Source organism: Lucilia sericata, unplaced genomic scaffold (assembly GCF_015586225.1).
Source record: "Lucilia sericata isolate MDLA Ls3-8-SP2 unplaced genomic scaffold, ASM1558622v1 Contig000073F_arrow, whole genome shotgun sequence".
In the NCBI taxonomy this organism is placed as follows: domain Eukaryota; kingdom Metazoa; phylum Arthropoda; class Insecta; order Diptera; family Calliphoridae; genus Lucilia; species Lucilia sericata.
Window position 1 is genome coordinate 190,760 of NW_023994107.1, and position 17,511 is coordinate 208,270.

Below are 17,511 nucleotides of genomic sequence, written 5' to 3' on the forward strand. Positions count from 1 at the left end.
TTTTAATTAGTAATATACAATACTTTAAACAAAAAACCATTTTAAAATATCTCCAGCATGGAGATATCTCCAGCATAAGCGATTCTGCATAAATGCAATATCAATTGCTTAAGTTTCGGCCACTAGTGTATATGTTCAGCAAATTCTACTTTACACGATTCTAGTATCTATCTTTTCACAATAATCTCGATCTAAAAGTATTCAAAAGCATATTGACTAGAACGAAATCATGCCAAATCGAAATTAATTTCTTTATAACATGATATTTTTAAACTGTATGTCACTTTTAAAAGGTTAAGTAAAAGTTATATTTTCACAAGATAAGGGACTAGTATCTTGGTACTTTGTTGACCCTTTATATCTTTTTAACTAATTAACTTAACAAAATTTTTATTAATATTTTGGAAACATCTTCCAAAATTATGAGACACCTGTTTCGTACTTTTTTGAAATTCAGTCCTTTTTGGGTGTAAAAATGGAGAAAACTGTATTTTTGGTACTTTTTTTTAGCACATTAAGAAAACTTTTTCGATTTATTGAATTACGGACTAACTGTGTAATATTTATTGAAACAAAATCTTTGCTATTTTACTGGGGAAAAAAGTACCAAAAAGGGGAAAAACGGGAAATTTAATTTTATTCAAACTCATTGAGCCAATTTTTATAAAATTTGAAAAAGTAGTTTATGTACTCACACAAAATAAGCTATTGGTATATTATTTTGGAATTCGAGTACTAAGGCCTATATAGAACCAAATTCGAGTAAATTGTTTGGTACCTTTTTGAAAGCACAATTTTTCTGGAACAAATGAATGAATGCAGATTTGAATCGTTTGAGTTTTATCTGTGAAATATATATTTAAATATATATTTAAATACGGAACATTTTGTAAACTTAATTCTCAAAAAAAGTATATTCCTGAGCGAAAAGGGGAAAAATTGTACTATTTTTATTAGTACTTTCCACTAAGGTAGAATTTATTCCACTTTAGATACTTTTTCTTTCTTCAAATGATACTCTGTATGTTCTATAATATAAATTCAAAACACATGGTTATTAAACATACACGGTCCCCATTGAATAAGATTCTTTAAGAGAGAACTTTTTAGTACTTTTCATCTCATAAATGGTACTTTTTGAATTTTGTAAAATATTCAACCTAGGAACATAAAGTTTAACATACATTGTCTTGACTTTATAATATTCTGCAAGTGGATACTTTTCCATTCTTCAAATGGTACCTTTTGGATTGTCTATAATGGTTAACCGGAACACATGACACACGGTCACTTTTTCGTTTTTCCGAAGGTACTTTTTGATATTTATACGATATTGAACATTGAAATATAAAATTTAAAATGTAGGGACCTTAGTGAATGAGAATCTACTGAAAGGGACTTTTTGTACTTTTTCATTCATCAAAATATATTTTTTTAATTGTATATAATATTGAACAGAGAAACATAAAATTTTTGATTAAATGAGAATCTATAAGAGGTATTTTATAGTACTTTTTTTCAAATAGTACTTTTGAAATTTTCTAAAATGTGGAAGCTAAATGAATGAAACTAAAAACACAAGCTTCTTACTGAATGCGAATTTATTCGCGTGATATTGAACGTAAAAAACTGAAACATTAAAAACATTTTAATCAATTTTAATTTCCTATAAAAGTAAACAAAATTTTGGATGTATATAATTTTGGTTAGGGTAGCGAAGCACCCAGGGTATGCTAGTTCGACATAAAGAAACTCACAGTATATGAACTCATTTCAATATAAGCCTATGAATAATGCAAACAAGTTAATCAATCTTTAACTATGACCTTTTCTTCTACAAAAAAATAAAAAAAATGAATGATCATCTCAAAGTTTAGCTTTTATGGCCTATGTTTCTTTTTTCTTCTTTCAAGGTCAAGTTTGTTAAATAAAAAAAAAAGAATAAAAGAACACAAAAATACGATTATAATAAACTAATAGAGTAATAAGTTTGTAGAAAAATAAAATATTAAAAAATATCTTACAACATACAACTCATACCAGAATGTATTCGTTTGAACGTTCACTCAAACATACATATGTATTAAGATTTATGTAAATTTAATTATAACTTGTATCAAAAAAGTCTCGACATGACAGACAGTCTAAATGTACAATTTAACTTTTATTATAGAAAACAACTACAACAACAAAAATAAAAACCACGTAATGAAAAATAACAGAAAAAAAAACAACGTTGAAAATAAATATATAAAGACAGTATAGACGTTTCAATTTTTTTTATATTCTGTATTTTTTAAATTTATTTGTAAATTGGATAATTTTCATATTTAAACGCTAAATGAACTTTAAAGCGGCAACAAACAAAATGGGAGATGAATATTAAATGACCTCGTAACACTGAATTTGCTAAACTAAACTGAACTAAACATTCTTTACCGCACCACATTCGTATACCCTACACTATTCTACAATACAGTAAATAATACTAATCATTCGACGACAGTAAATTAAATAAAATATGACGCATTTTTTAAAATAAAATTCTGATGTTGTTGTAAATTTTTCCATATTTTAAAAAAAAAAAATAATAACTCACACTAATACTAAATAAATATTACGAGCTGGTACTTCCAGTTTTAAGCTCATCTACTCGTACTCGTCGTTATATTTGGACTCACACACATCTTAACTTAATTCAACAATAATTTAAAGTGTGTGAATTAACGTTTTTAATTTTTTTGCTTTTTGTGTGAAAAAGTCTAGTTTAAAAATCAACAATAAAACGAAATAAACTTGAATTTTTTCACATCGAAATTAGAAAAAATAAAAATATAATTTTTAATAATGTCATGCAAAGGCAAACGGAAAGACTATCTGACTAAGTGACTGACTTCGAAAAAAATGTCTATTAATATGCATAATATATATATATTTTTAAATTACTTGTTTTATTAACATAAATAACTTATTTTTGTTTTCGACATTTTAAATGTTTTTAAATACAGAATTTATTGATTTTGTTTATATGTCATTTGTGAGTGTGTGTGTGTGTTTGAGTATTTCGGTAGGGGTTTTTGTGCTATTTTTAAATTTATGCCATTTATAATCGATATTTATATGTACACAACACATAATTTGTGTTGTTTTGAAGAAATATTAATAAAAATTACTATAATCATTCATCAATTTTCCACTTTCCTAATATAATCTAAACATTTACATATCCACCACCCCTTGCTGCTTACATTTATTAAGCTTTTAGGCTGTGCCTGTAGTTAAAAGGGCACAGACTTTTGGCAACCTTCTTTGCTTTTAAACTGAGTTATTATTATGATTTTTGTTTTAAATTTGTCTTTTCCATGTTATCATTATGAGAAGTTTATTAGGCAGATACATATGTATGTAAATGATATTGTTCAAATGTCCTCTTCGGAATAGCATCTGAGAGGTTAAATTTTGAATAACTTTTCTACACAAAAATGGTTGTTGATATGAGTAATTGGGTTATTTAAGATGGATTATTTTAATAAATTCCTCAAATGTTCTGTTCGGAATACTACGGATCGGAATCTGTAACTGCTACACAAATTCGAAAGAATAAATTTGCCTGGGATATTTCAAGAGGTCTGCTTTCGATTACGGTAAACAGAATACAGCAAGGGGTGGTGGATATATAAATGTTTAGATTATATTAGGAAAGTGAAAAATTGATGAATGATTATAGTAATTTTTATTATCATTTATCAATTTTCTACTTTCCTAATATAATCTAAACATTTACATATCCACCACCCATTGCTAAAAGGGCACACATTTTTTTACGTTCTTTGTTTTTAAACTGAGTTATCATTATAATTCTTGTTTTAAATATAACTTTTCCATGATATTTTCATTATGGGAAGTTTATTCGTCTGATATTATATTAAGTACGTACTTAGTAAAAGAAAGATTTGTATGTAAATGATACTGTTCAAATGTCAAATGTGTTGATTTTCGGTTAACCTGGTTATCCGGTTTTTAAGTCTCGGTTAACCGGTTTAAAAAAAATTAATTTTTAGTACAAAATTGTATGTTTTCTTTGATTTTTTATTGTGATTCGCATTTTAAAAAATTTTGGGTAGATAATTCTAAAAATTATTTTCCGTTTGTGTATTTGAAAACAGACCTAAGATTGGTTAACAAAAGTTAGGAAAGTTAAACATATGTATATTATGTATATAAAATGGAGATTGACAATTTCAGGCAATCAGGAAATTAGTAAAATGTTGGCATTTAAATCAATACAAAATTAACTATTTATACTTGATAGTCCTGGACATACCATTTTTATGCTATATCCATTATACTTGTATGCTGATGTAACACTCAAAATATCCTACACCCACCTTAAAGTATACCAATCGGCTCCGAATAACTTCCTGAGTCGATTAAGCTATGTCCGTCCGTCTTTCTGTTTGTGTGTCCATGTAAACCTTGTGTGCACGCTAAAGGTCGCAATTCTTAGGATAATTTGATGAAATTTAGCGCGTACACCTCATTTAGCCCAAGGACAAACTGAAAATGGTTGAAATCGGTCCATTATTTCACCCCATAAAACCGAACCACCCGAATAGGGCTTTTGAGCTCATAATTACATTAAATGTTCTAGTATTTCAACAAAAATTGGCAAAACTTAGTTTTACATAAGCCTAATTGATACTGCCGATTTTCGTTATGATCGGGCCTCATTTGACCCTAGCCCCCATACAAAGTCTTCTTCCGAAAATGACTTGAATGTTCACAACTCACTTATAAACACTAGTATCACAATTAAATTCGGTACAAATGACTTTTATATAAACATAAATCCTGATTCGATAAAGCTATGTCCGTCTTTTTGGCTATATAAACCTTGTGTACACGCTACAGCTCGCAATTTTCAAGATAATTTGTTGAAATTTAGCACATATTCTTCTCTATATCCAATGAGGAAGGCTGTTGATAATGATTGAAATCGGTCCATTATTTCAGGTTGCCATCATACAACCGTACAAACAAACACAAAACACCCTCCCACAAAGGGCTTTGGAACTCATAACTATGTTAAATGTTTTAGTACCTTTAAAATAATCGGCACAATTCAGTTTTATATAAATATAGTCAAACTCGCTTATAATGAACTCGGTTATAACGAATTCTCGGTTATTACGAACAAGTTTTCAAGTCCCGCAATTTTGGTAACTAACTAAAATTTCGTAAAATGCCACTTTATTTTTGGATCTACAAAAACTTCACCTGTCTTATTACGAACTTCGCTTATAACGAACAAATTTGACTGGTCCCGCAGAGTTCGTTATAAACGAGTTTGACTGCAATACTGCCGATTTTCGTAATTATCGGGCAGTATCGTCAAAAAGTGGCACAACTATGTTAATGACCTTGCTGAATTTTATAATAATCGGTCATTGTTATCTCTCATATATGTATGTATGTAAATCTATCCACCAAATTTTATGGCTTCTTTCAGTAAATCAATTTTTCTTCAATAAATTTGGAACCAAGAAAAATTCAACATAAATTCTTTATTAGTGAAAATGAATCACATATAATATTCGTAATTAGTGTACGGTATCACATGGTCGGCCACGCCCGGTTTTCTAGAAATAGTCAATTTTCGGTTAACCGAAAAACTGGTTTTTCCAAAAGTCAGTTTTTAAACACTAGTAATACCTTAATAAACTTTAATTTATAGTCGATTTTCCTTTATGGTTGAGTGTGTTAGAGTTTACTCTGAAACAGGCTTAACATATCATAGTAGGTCATTGTGGATAGTGAAATAAGTCTTGTTCATTAAAAAATGGATCCGTACTTCGGACTACTAATTACGTATCTAGGTGCTGTTTCCGAAACAACAGAGCCATCTAAGTAGTGGTTTTGCTACTTTAAGAGGTTAAGGAACACACGAGTTAGATGATGATGATGATGTTTTAGGGGAAACAACATCAATAGGGTTTGATGTTGACTACGACCCTTCTATTGGCTTTAAGCTAGTGATTGCCTTTTCCTTATCGGGGTATGTATTGGGCTTGTCTAATGACACCTGTCATTCCGCAGGTTGCTGCGTGTAAGAAACACAAAGGAGCGGTGGTGAGTCAATGAAGCTCACCGTGTGGATGTAAAAGACTACCGTGAAATAAGGCTGTCAAGGCAGGTGTTCACGTAAAGCACTTCACTCAAAATTTTACAAATTTACTTTCTGAAAATCATTTCAAATACAATTACGAAGTAAAATAGTTAAGCGATAAACAATTTATGATAACTTAAATCGTTTCCGATACAATTTTTTTGTTTATCAATTTATACTAAACGCTTTTTCATAGAATAATGCAGATTAAATTTACATTGTGTCTTTATGCTCCCACCTTTGGCACTTTTCAGTTGATGTGAAAAATGCCCTCCTGGCTCCGCAACATAATACACTCCATTTCTACTTCTGTGTTATCCTTCATTTCCTGTTTTGCTTTCATTTATTTATGCTGGCATTAAATTTCCTTTTTTTGTATATTATACTTGTGTTTTTTATTTTAATTTGTTCTATTAATAATGATTTGATTGGAAAATATATATAAATTAAAATTGTTCTATTTATAAAGTTGTTTGTGTGTAACTAATATTGAAACATTATAAAATCAACACAAAATTATAAATAAGTGTGAATAATATACATAAATATTCTAAGAATTAATAACTATTTGCAAATAACAATGCACATAATAATTATAAAGCAAGAAGTTGTTTTTATTTTAAATCAAGGCTTCAGCATTTTTACTTTTTTTTACCACATGCTTTAATAAATTTTAGAAAACTGTAAAAATAAACTGTACCAATTTTAACTTCAATATGCTATAAAATTCAATACTTAATTGAGCTGCACTTATGTAAATTTTAAATACAATTTTACTATATATTAATCATAATCAAAATATGTGTGTAAATATTCATAATTGCTAAATTTATATTTATAACGAATAATATTTGCATGATTAACATATTGATTTTTTATTCTTATTTATCTTTACAATTTTAATATTTTCTCTAACATTTATTACTTTATACTTAATTATATTGGCAAACAAACAACAAAGTTTTTTTTTATTAATAATTTACAATTTTGTTTTATTTTCTTTTTTGCTCGACATCATTAGCACGTGAACAAGAACCAGACTCTGAAGGTTGGGAAGAGCGTGAAGCTTCAAGGACACATTCCGTTAAATTTAATGCCGACATACCGGTTCAAGATAAAGACACACCATTTACGCGTCAAAATACTCCACATCCCAAGGAATTGAGAGATAAAGCCAAAAAGCTATTGGCTAAAAATCGTACAGATGAGGCGCCTGGTGTATCGTCAAATTTGGATACCTTAACAGAAGAGGTAAGCGTTGGTGGGAGAGTAGAGATGGAGTTTAAAAATATAGAAATTATTAACATCAATTTTTGCCTCAGTGTAAATAAAAGTTGTAGCTTAACCGCAAAAGTATTTTCAATCGTTTATTTAAATTTCTCTTTATAGACCGCAAAATTATTTTTATTTTTAAAATATTACAACTGTGTTGTAATTATTATGGATATTCTGCTGCTTGTGCAGTTGCATTTGTAAAATTCATAAAATTCGTTATACTTTAATTCATTTAAGAGATTCAAAAACTTTAATAATAGGTCCATAACTATCTAAGTCTAGCTTCAGAAAACTTGTTCATTCTCAGTGTGAGGAGACAAATTGATTAATATTCTATTTTTCTTATATGGAATTTAATAATAATTTGATCAGATGTTTAGAATTAAAAAAAACGTTTCATTCTGTACCTCCGTTTGGTGTCACATTTTCTTCTTGGACCTTGGAAATAATAGCAATATTAATCTTATTATTATCGTGCAAAATCTGTATAACTTGGATCTAGTCTTCGTACCGTATTAAGTACGAATAAGAAAAATATTACTGGAATACAAAGCAATTGGTAGTTCTCTATTCTCAATTATAGTACTATCCCAAAAAGAAATACGACTTCCAATGTCGAAGTTTTTTTAAAAGAGACAAATTATGAACAAACACACAATCAATCTTGGAAGACATATTCCGAATCTTCTGTAACCATTTATTACTAAAACAATGTCTATTCTATGACATTTTATCCTTAGATTCACCCACTTGTCCATCAATCTTGAGGATGGATTTGCCAAAGTTATATCCGTGTCTCGTCCAGCATTCGAGGACTAGTTTTGATATGGATCACACATATATTAGGGGTAGCATTTTGACTAGATGTTTGATAGAACTTTAGAGAGTTCATTGCTTGTTTGATCGCATCATACAATTACCGACATTTTCAAATGAATATGAAAAGACTTCTACAATCTCAGTATGATCCCCACAACAAAAGTTCAATCCTTAGCGACAAGACTTGATAGTCCACGTGAACAAGAAATGTTTCTTACTATGTCAGAATTTAAATTTAAAGGATTCCAAAATGTAAACGTCCTAGATTAACCAACCTAATGGAAAGAACAGTGGAAAACTTTGCGAGCTGTAGTTTTCGCAATGTTTAAGATAATTCGATTAAATTTGGTACTTTTGACCCAAGAAGGCTTCTGTATAGATCATAATTAATAATACCAACAAAAATATCCACAACTGCTTAATGATTGGGCCTCATGTACATAACATTAGCCCCCATGCAAAGGCACCCTCAGAAAATGGCTTTGAACTTCGTTAATTTACTAATAACCCCGATAAACTATCAGTAACTTTTATATCAATAGAAATCCCTCCACCCAATTCTGTTATGATCGGTTCTTCATATTTGACCTTAACTCCCTTATAAAGCCTCTTTTAGAAAATCAGTTTTTCATCAATAAATTCATTAAATACCTATAAATATCTCAATTAAAGAAAAATTCAATAAATCACATTTTAGAAATACATACTAGGGTTCTTTAAATCGACTTTCGAATAATCGAACAATCGACTTTTTGTCGAAAAAATTCGAAAAGTCGACTTTGTAAATACAAGTCGAAAAAAAGTCGAAAAGTCGGAAAAAGTCGAAAAAAGTCGGAAAAAGTCAAAAACTCTCGAAAATAGTAGAAAAAAGTCAAAAATAGTCGGAAATTTTAAAAAAGTGGAAAAAAGTCAAAAACTCTAAAATAGTCGGAAAAACTCGAAAAAAGTCAAAAAATAGTCGAAAAAATGCGAAAATTGTCAAAAAGTCGAAAAAAATTAAATGTCGGAAAAAGTCGAGAAGTCGAATTTGTTGAATAGTCGGAAAAAGTCGACTATTTATAATATACTAAAAGTCTACGTTTAATTAAATGAAAAAAGTCGAAAAATCGACTTTTCATAAAATGCAAAAGTCGAAAAGTCGACTTAATGCAAAAAGTTTCAACTATAGAACCATAATACATACTATACTTTCTTACTTGTTTTACTTTAAAAATGTCACATGTTTTAAACATTCTCCTCTCCTTGTTGTAGTTGCATCATGTAACTTACATGTTAAATATTTTTCATTGCTATGCTATTTACATAAGGGAACTCTACAAAATGTTAAATGGTCTCAATATTATCTACAAATTTTCTCTACCATACAGAAACATTCACCAATGATGAGACAAGACTTGAATTCAACAACAGTGGAGAGTTTAGCAGCGTCCAAAACCGCTTTTCAAGTTGAACAGCAAGTACAACAATCCAACACACCACATCAACAAACTCAACATTCACAACCCCAAATGTTGTTAGTGAAGACACAAGCCACACAACAGCAACCACCGGGAAAATTAACAACACCAACGGGTGGTGAACACACACAGCAACAACAACCACCACATGTTAATATTAAACCGGAAAATGTTATTGTTGCAGCTAGTACTGTTAACGAACATGATGACGATGATGAAGACGATAATGCCGATGAGGAAGATGATGATTACGTAAGTTAACAGAGTGTTTAAAAAAGTTTTTCACAATCTTGTATATGAGAATTTTATTTTTAAATTTTAGGATCAATCAGAGAGACGTGTTGGCTTTCAAGTAGAGGGTTCTGAGGAAGATGATTTCCGCAATAGACCACCGAAACTGCATAGACGGTTAGTGTTTTTGATAATTATCGAAATACATATTTAATTAAAACGTTTTTATTGCTCTTATCTAGTGATACACCACATCATTTGAAAAATAAACGTGTTCAACATAGCATCAATAACAAGAAAGATCATGAAATTTTGGCTAATGCTTTGCAGCAAGAGACCAAAAAACTCCAACAATTACCAACCGTCCAATCACCTATTGCTGAAAATCCCTCAGCTGAACAGAGTGAACAGGAGACGGATAGTGGTAATGGCTTTGCTAAACCACAACATCCTTTCGAGTCTCCTCTATCACCCATCCATTCACCACCGGTGATGGTAACATCGCCTGAACTGCAAACAAATAGAGACAGTCATCCGGTTGCCATTGTAACTGATGGTGAGTACTTAAAGACAAAAAAACTCAACATCAAAAATCTTAAAAATGAAAATAAAACACTTTTATTTGGTGATGGGTCTTACTAAAAACACACTACTTTCCTCCTCCTTTATTTATTTTTCTATAAACAAACGAACTCTATCCTCTAACTGAATCTTCACAAAATACACACACACAAACACCTACTCTCACTGTTTGTAGTTGATCTATGAATATGAAATCAATGCAAGACCAACATGTGAAAAAGGATTCTGTCTAATTTATTTGATAAAACATATACAATCATGTTTTTGTATTTCTTTTTTATTTTGTATTATTACTTAATTAATATTTATTATTGTGTTTTTTTTATCTTTATCTCTTTTCCTTATTTTTTATGCATTACATATAACTCTTTATAATTTGTAGTATAATATTTTTTATTTGTTTATTTTCTTTTGTTTATTATTCAATAAATTGAACGAGCTTTTGATTTTTAATATAATAATTTAAGTTTCTTTTTATTTATTTGGTTAATGGTGTTTTGTTATTTATTTATAAGTTTAGTTTAAGTTAAAAATTATATTTAAAGGTTTTTCGTGTCTCGAAATAGTTCAAAATTTTAATTTGTTATCAGAACTTTCCTACTACAATTATATCCTCTGTCACAATTGCATTCCGATCGTAAGCTGATTTAATACCTTATTTTGCTAATAGGAAAATGGAATGAAATCTCTAAATTTTTAAGTTTCTTTTTAAAATTTGTATTAAGGGTTTTCATAATGTTCATAAGCCTCGCAAACTGTGCAATATGTGCATTTTGGATTTTACATTGAATATTTGAACTGAACATTTTAACCCCCTTATTCACAAACAATATTTTTATTTTAAGGTTTATAAAACAAAATTTCCATACAAAATCTAGTTTATAAACCGTTTATAAAATAAAAATTTTGTTTCTGAATAAGGGGGTAAATATTTTTCTCTTCTAAATAATACAAATAGCCATTTGTGCAAATTTTGTTTGTTTGTTTATATTTTTAATATTGTTTAATTTATATGGAAAACAACAATGAAATCGAACTTTTTAATTAAACAAATAAAAGAGAATTCACAGATACTAAAATAAAAAATACACCAAAAATCAAATTATCCTTTATTTAACCTTCTGTGAATAATGTGATGTACAATAAAAACACCCATTTGCGGAACTCTAAACACCCTATGATATGTTTCATTTTTTTAATTTTGACCAATTTGATCAACTAACGTTCTTGAAGAGTGGTAGTTTTACATAAAATACAACAACAAATAGTCATGTCTTATGCTTAATTTGTTTACTCAAAAGAATAATCCAATTTCAAACATAAATTACCATCTTAACATGTGACCAAGTGCGGTTTGTAGATCTACTTGAGTAGATTACCCTACCATATTTTGAATTTAAAATATACGCCAAAAAATCGGGAGTTTTATTTCCATTTTTATCTATCAACTGCTATGTTTAACTATTTTACACCAAACATATTTTTGTTTCTCCTGAAAAGTTTGTATTGTTGGACTTAAGCCCTTTTTGAAATGACGGGTTCAATTAAAAATTCGTTTATTGTGGAAAACTCCAGATTTTCGGGGTATATTAAAAATTCGTCATATGGTGTTATAAACGACTCGACAAGACCAACAACTGAACGTAAAGAGTATATTCACAATTTATAACTTTGTCATACTGTGTAATGAATATGAATGGCAGATATTGCTGTCATCGGTAAAGCTGTAGATAGAGTTGGAAGTTTGACATAGAAGGTCATTTATGAATATAAGAAATATAGAAGGGGAAAGTTCAGAGCCATGCGGTAGCCCTGAATTAATCTTAACTCGTTTGATGAAATTCCATCTATAACTACTCCTATAGAGGGATCTCTAACAAACGGGAGAAATTGTTACCGGCACCAAATGCAGTTAATTTTGATATAAGTGCACCATACCACACTCTATCAAACGCCTTTACGCAGGACAAATAGCTATTGGGCGATCATTTTCTTCTCTCCCTTTTAGGAATTGACGTTACATTAGCAAGCTTTCAGCTGAAAAGATTAGCTAATGGACGAGGTGACGTCGAAGAACACTGCTTCAAGACCAGTGCCGGTATATCATCTGGTCCAGAGACTTATTTATGTTGAGATCCGTTAAAACCCTTTTAACGGTACGCGCTCGGAAAAATATACTTGGCATGGTTAGTTGGTCGCTCCTAGAAGAAACTTTGACTTTGAAAACTCTATCAAAGTCTGTATGTGTGGTAATATAGTCGGATGGTTGGTTTAATATTGGAAGTTATAAGCTTAAAATCTTAGCGTGTCCATATGTTCTTGATCTCCAATTTCCGGATGAACTTGGAAGTTGGAGGCATAGTCACTGATATCCTCTCGAGCTTGAGCAGTGGTCTATCGCATTACGGTAAGCAAGAATTACATGCGAATAACTCAGTTAAATGGTTAGCTTTATCAATCGGTTCAGCGTCGGTCGTCCTTGAAATGCGTCGGAATTGAAGAACTAGCATTGTCCCTTACACTTTTTGGAACTAACCCTGTGGGTCGTCTTGCTAAAAATCACTAGCGTAGAATAAATAGAAATATTAAAATTGAAATTAATTAACAAAACTAATTATCTTTTTCATTTTATTAACTTCTTTGGAATGTCTTTATAATTTCAATATTAATAAATGAAATAACTATAGTTCTTAAACATATCCCCTTAATTTTACCTGCCACTGTCAACTTCAGTAGTGACTTTGACTATATTTTCACGGAAAGTGTGAATAACGACAAAAAAGCAAATACATAGTATATGTAATAATTTACCGTAGCAACAAGTTGATGTAACACCAAAATTGATTTGACATGTTGTGACAGTCAACAATCTACCTTTGTCGGTGTATACGTTCATATGTATATACAGATGTGTGATATTTTTATAAGAGTGCATGCAATATTTGCTTTGCTGTCGTCATTTATGTTCGTTTTGTAGTAATTTCAAGAAGAAAAAAATCTATAAAATTGCATTCAATGAAATCAACAAGAACAGCTACCAAACAACCAACAACAAGTGCCATAATCTGGCCTCCTTTGTAACAATTCAATCAACAAACACAATAATAGCAAAATAACAACAATTACAATGTTTATTGTATACTACAGACAAAAAAATTCCCTCAAGAATTTATTTGAAAATCATCGATATTTTCTTGTTGCTTTCTTTAGCTTCGTATCTTTTTATAATTCTCATAGTTTTTGATTTTATTCTTGATTTAAGCTTTTCACAAAATGCTATTGATTTCGTTTGAACTAAAATGAAAACTTAACAAAAGAAAAATGTTCTTTTATTTATAAAATATAATGCTGAACGATGATTATAATGATGATAATAATGGTGATAATGAGGTTTTAGTATTGTCTATGATGACGACGAAGCTGATGATGAGTTGTTGTGCGTCGATACACCTGTGTAACAAGTAGAAACATTTGGTTGTGTACTCGTATCTATGTGGATTTGTTTGGTTAAATGCATGGATGCATAAATAAATGACTGCAATGATTGTGTTCTTTTTTGTTTGTTTGCCTTATGGTTATACTGATGTTCTCCCAAAGGAGAATATTAGAATGGCTCCGTTCGTGTGATATTAAAATATTTTACTGAATAAAAATTTAAAAAAGCATGGACCTAAAGGTTTAAATGGGTATAGATGTTTTTTTTTATGTCTAACGATTTTCTAGTTGACGATGTATGTAGTTAATTAATCGATTCATCAAAAGATGAGTGGAATATATCTCCCTTTCATGGGGAGATCTTAGCGATCTGGAATATATCATTAGGATGTTGCCACGACAATCGGTTCCTTCGCACCAGAACGACTCAGAGTTCAACGAACATCTACCAACGATTGTCAACTTTGCTGCACCTACTTTAAACGTGATGCTGCTACAATAACATATCATTAGGAAGTCTGAGAAGACAATTTATTTTGATAGTCAGGAAGTTCTTAAAGCTTTGAAATGTCGTACGATACATTTTAGCTTGTAATATACATATGTACATTGGCTAGATGTGGCTCCTGAGTCAGCTCGGTAAATTCTCCTGTTACTACAATAAAACTTCAAGGATTCTACTAACTTATCCTTGCACAGTAGGTTGGATTGCCAGATTTTCATGGGCATATGGCTAATGTTAATAAAAGCTTAATTAACTTTTAGTATTATTTAGAAAGGACTCTTGAGTCTTAAACGGAAATGGCTAGGAAAACGATTTTACGACCTTTTTGGTTTGACGAACTATAGAGAATTCCCATCCATTAATCTATTTGGAGAAAAATCAACTCTTCATTTTTTTCAACTTATTTTATTTTCTTCATTTGTTTTTAATTAAAAGGAATCACAATGGACATTTGGATCTCTGGTTTAAATCACCCATTTCTTAAAAATATCTAAATATATGACAATAAAATTCGTCATAAATTGAAATTTTGTTGGAATCGATTAATATGTACATATTATTAATTTCTTACTAGTTTTAATTTATCAATAGCATATTGCGATCTCTTAATTCGACTATAAAATCCAATGAAATGATTGCTATTAGGAACCTCGTTACCTGTTGAATTATTTAATTTGTTTTTTGTGGCCCTACTAATATTCATAATTTGAATGCAGTTGTGTGAAAATTTATGATTTTTAGCTGGAAGCATTAGAACGAAACTGAATGTATGAATATGATTGAAATCAATCAATAACTACAGTTACCGTTATAGTCACATTCGTTCTCATTCATTCATGTCATCATTCATTTATTTCTGCTGTATTTTTCTGCAAATTTTCCATGTATTTTATTGTATTATTTAAGTTTTGTTTTTATTTTTTATTTGTTTTTTTTTTTTTAACTTTTATGTGTGACTTGCTGCTTTTGCTTGTTATGTCTTCTGTTTATTTTTTTCCTTATTTGTTTTACTTATTAATATTTCTTTTTTTTTTTTTTTTTTGCAATTCCATGTTCAGTTGAAATACAAATATTAGCACACATCTATAATACAATTTTGTATACCCTACATATAGGAAGGAGTTATATTCAATTTAATATGACTGAAGTGAAAACTTCAAAAGTCTTTCATATGCAAATGTCATTAATATTGCAAAAACGCTAAAGCATGATAAGTGTAGCAAATACGTAACGGTGTAAGAATTACTTTGTTGTGGCTTTGTTAAAAATTATAATTATATATTGCACTTGTAATTTTACAAGACCCTATTCAACACTTTGCAAACATTTGGGACACAAAAATGTATAAAATACTTTAGAGCAGATTCTCTGATAATTTATTTCCGAATACAAAATACTGTTCGAAATTCGATTTTTGTATAAAATGTAGAGGAAAAATCTGTCACTTTGCAATCTCAGCAAAATATGGTGCGTTATCTGCCTTTGGCAATGTGCAGTGGTAAACTGCATCAGCACAGTGTTTTTTCCTCTGTTGCCTGCCATTTTTATGATTTTCAATTTATTTCTATACTGAATACGAATATGTGCAACCAATACTGTTGCTGCTACCGTTCATTTATTTTTTTTTCTCTAAAATACACATTAAATTCATGTACTTACTCGTGGCACACATCCATACACATATAGATCAGTTGTTTACACTACACTAAACTTTAGTAGAGTGTAAGTGTGGCGCATTGTAGTACTTTAAAATTATGCGCTCCATTAATTTTTTTCTTTCTAATTTATTATTTTTCTATTTTTTATTTTATCGTGCTTTTGTGTTTGACTTAATTGGCTTGTGTTTGTTGCGTTTTGTTTACAAATTTGTTGTTATTATGATGGTTTTTAATTAATTATGGTTAAATGTTTATTAAACTTTTAAGTAGTTTAACATTGTTTAATACAATTTGCTCTTTTCTGACAATTAAGTTTCAAATGAAAATTTGAATTATTTAAAGTGTTTTTTAATTGTTGTGCATTTAACACAATATTTTTAACGTTAAGTAGATGAAGAATTAGTAAAAACTGATTAATACAATAAATAATTGTATTTGATATTTATTTGTGTTTTAAATAACTAATTGAAATTGTTGCGAGTACAAAAATAAACCGTTTATTAATTGGACAAATTTATGAAATGAAAATATTTTGTTTTTTTTACGTAAAGATGTCTTAACACTTCTTTATTCAGACATAAATGGGTTAGGTTAGGCTGATAGGAGGATGTATACCACATCAAATCCGAAGTAATACACCTAGGCCACTATCAGGCCTGTTGAACGTTTTAGTGTTCAGAAACTCAGTTTCCTGGACCTAATTTCTAAGAATCTTCCAATCAGTGTTAGTCAGGAATGTTATTTCCCGAATAACATCACTTCCAAGATACTTGGGTCTAACTTCGATGAATGCCTGACAGTGGCAGGCATAGACGTGCTCGTAATCCTGTGAGTCCACTCAGAATACGTACCATCATACTTACTTCAGATTTGCTCATTTTGAGTAGGGTCACCCCATAGTATCTTTGCGGTACTACCCACCGTTTCATTATTCCAAGAGGCCTTATGGGATTCTCTCATCCATATTTTTAATTCAGCCTTTGTTGCGTCGAATGGTTTTGCGTTTGTCAGGTTAACTGCCTCGAGCTCCCTTCCCTTTAAAGTTATTACATTCGCCCTTTCGTTGCCGACTACTCCCATATGATGTAAACCTTACCTCTGGGAGAGTTTTCAGACATAAATAGTTATACGTTTTTCTTCACTGAAATGATTTCAATATAGAAGACATATTTAAATTTTAGGTTAGTTCAAGGTGGGGTTAAAAATGGGAAAGCTATTTGGGAAACCTTGTTCTATTTCATATTTATCCTGAATGTTATTACAAGCCAAGATCTGAGCAAAATTTTAACAAATCTAAAAATTGGGATATTTGTCCGTTTTGTAGGAATTGTTGGATTTGGTTTTTATTATTTATTTATTATTTATTTATTAATAGATTTCAAA

The 17,511-nt window shown here is 29.9% G+C and overlaps 1 protein-coding gene across 14 annotated transcripts in view; it reads left to right on the top strand.

Annotated features, from left to right (window-relative positions):
- LOC119616462 (protein lap4) overlaps positions 1-17,511 on the top strand; it is a 294,532-nt gene that overhangs the window by 107,440 nt on the left and 169,581 nt on the right. For all 14 annotated transcript variants that reach the window (XR_005232544.1, XM_037972809.1, XM_037972810.1 and 11 more), the window contains 4 exons: positions 7,188-7,417; positions 9,628-9,969; positions 10,040-10,125; positions 10,191-10,504. Coding sequence is in view for 13 of the 14 variants with exons in the window: in XM_037972809.1 (XP_037828737.1) it covers positions 7,188-7,417; positions 9,628-9,969; positions 10,040-10,125; positions 10,191-10,504 (972 nt within the window). In the remaining variant the exon portion in view is untranslated. The remainder of the gene's footprint in view (positions 1-7,187; positions 7,418-9,627; positions 9,970-10,039; positions 10,126-10,190; positions 10,505-17,511) is intronic.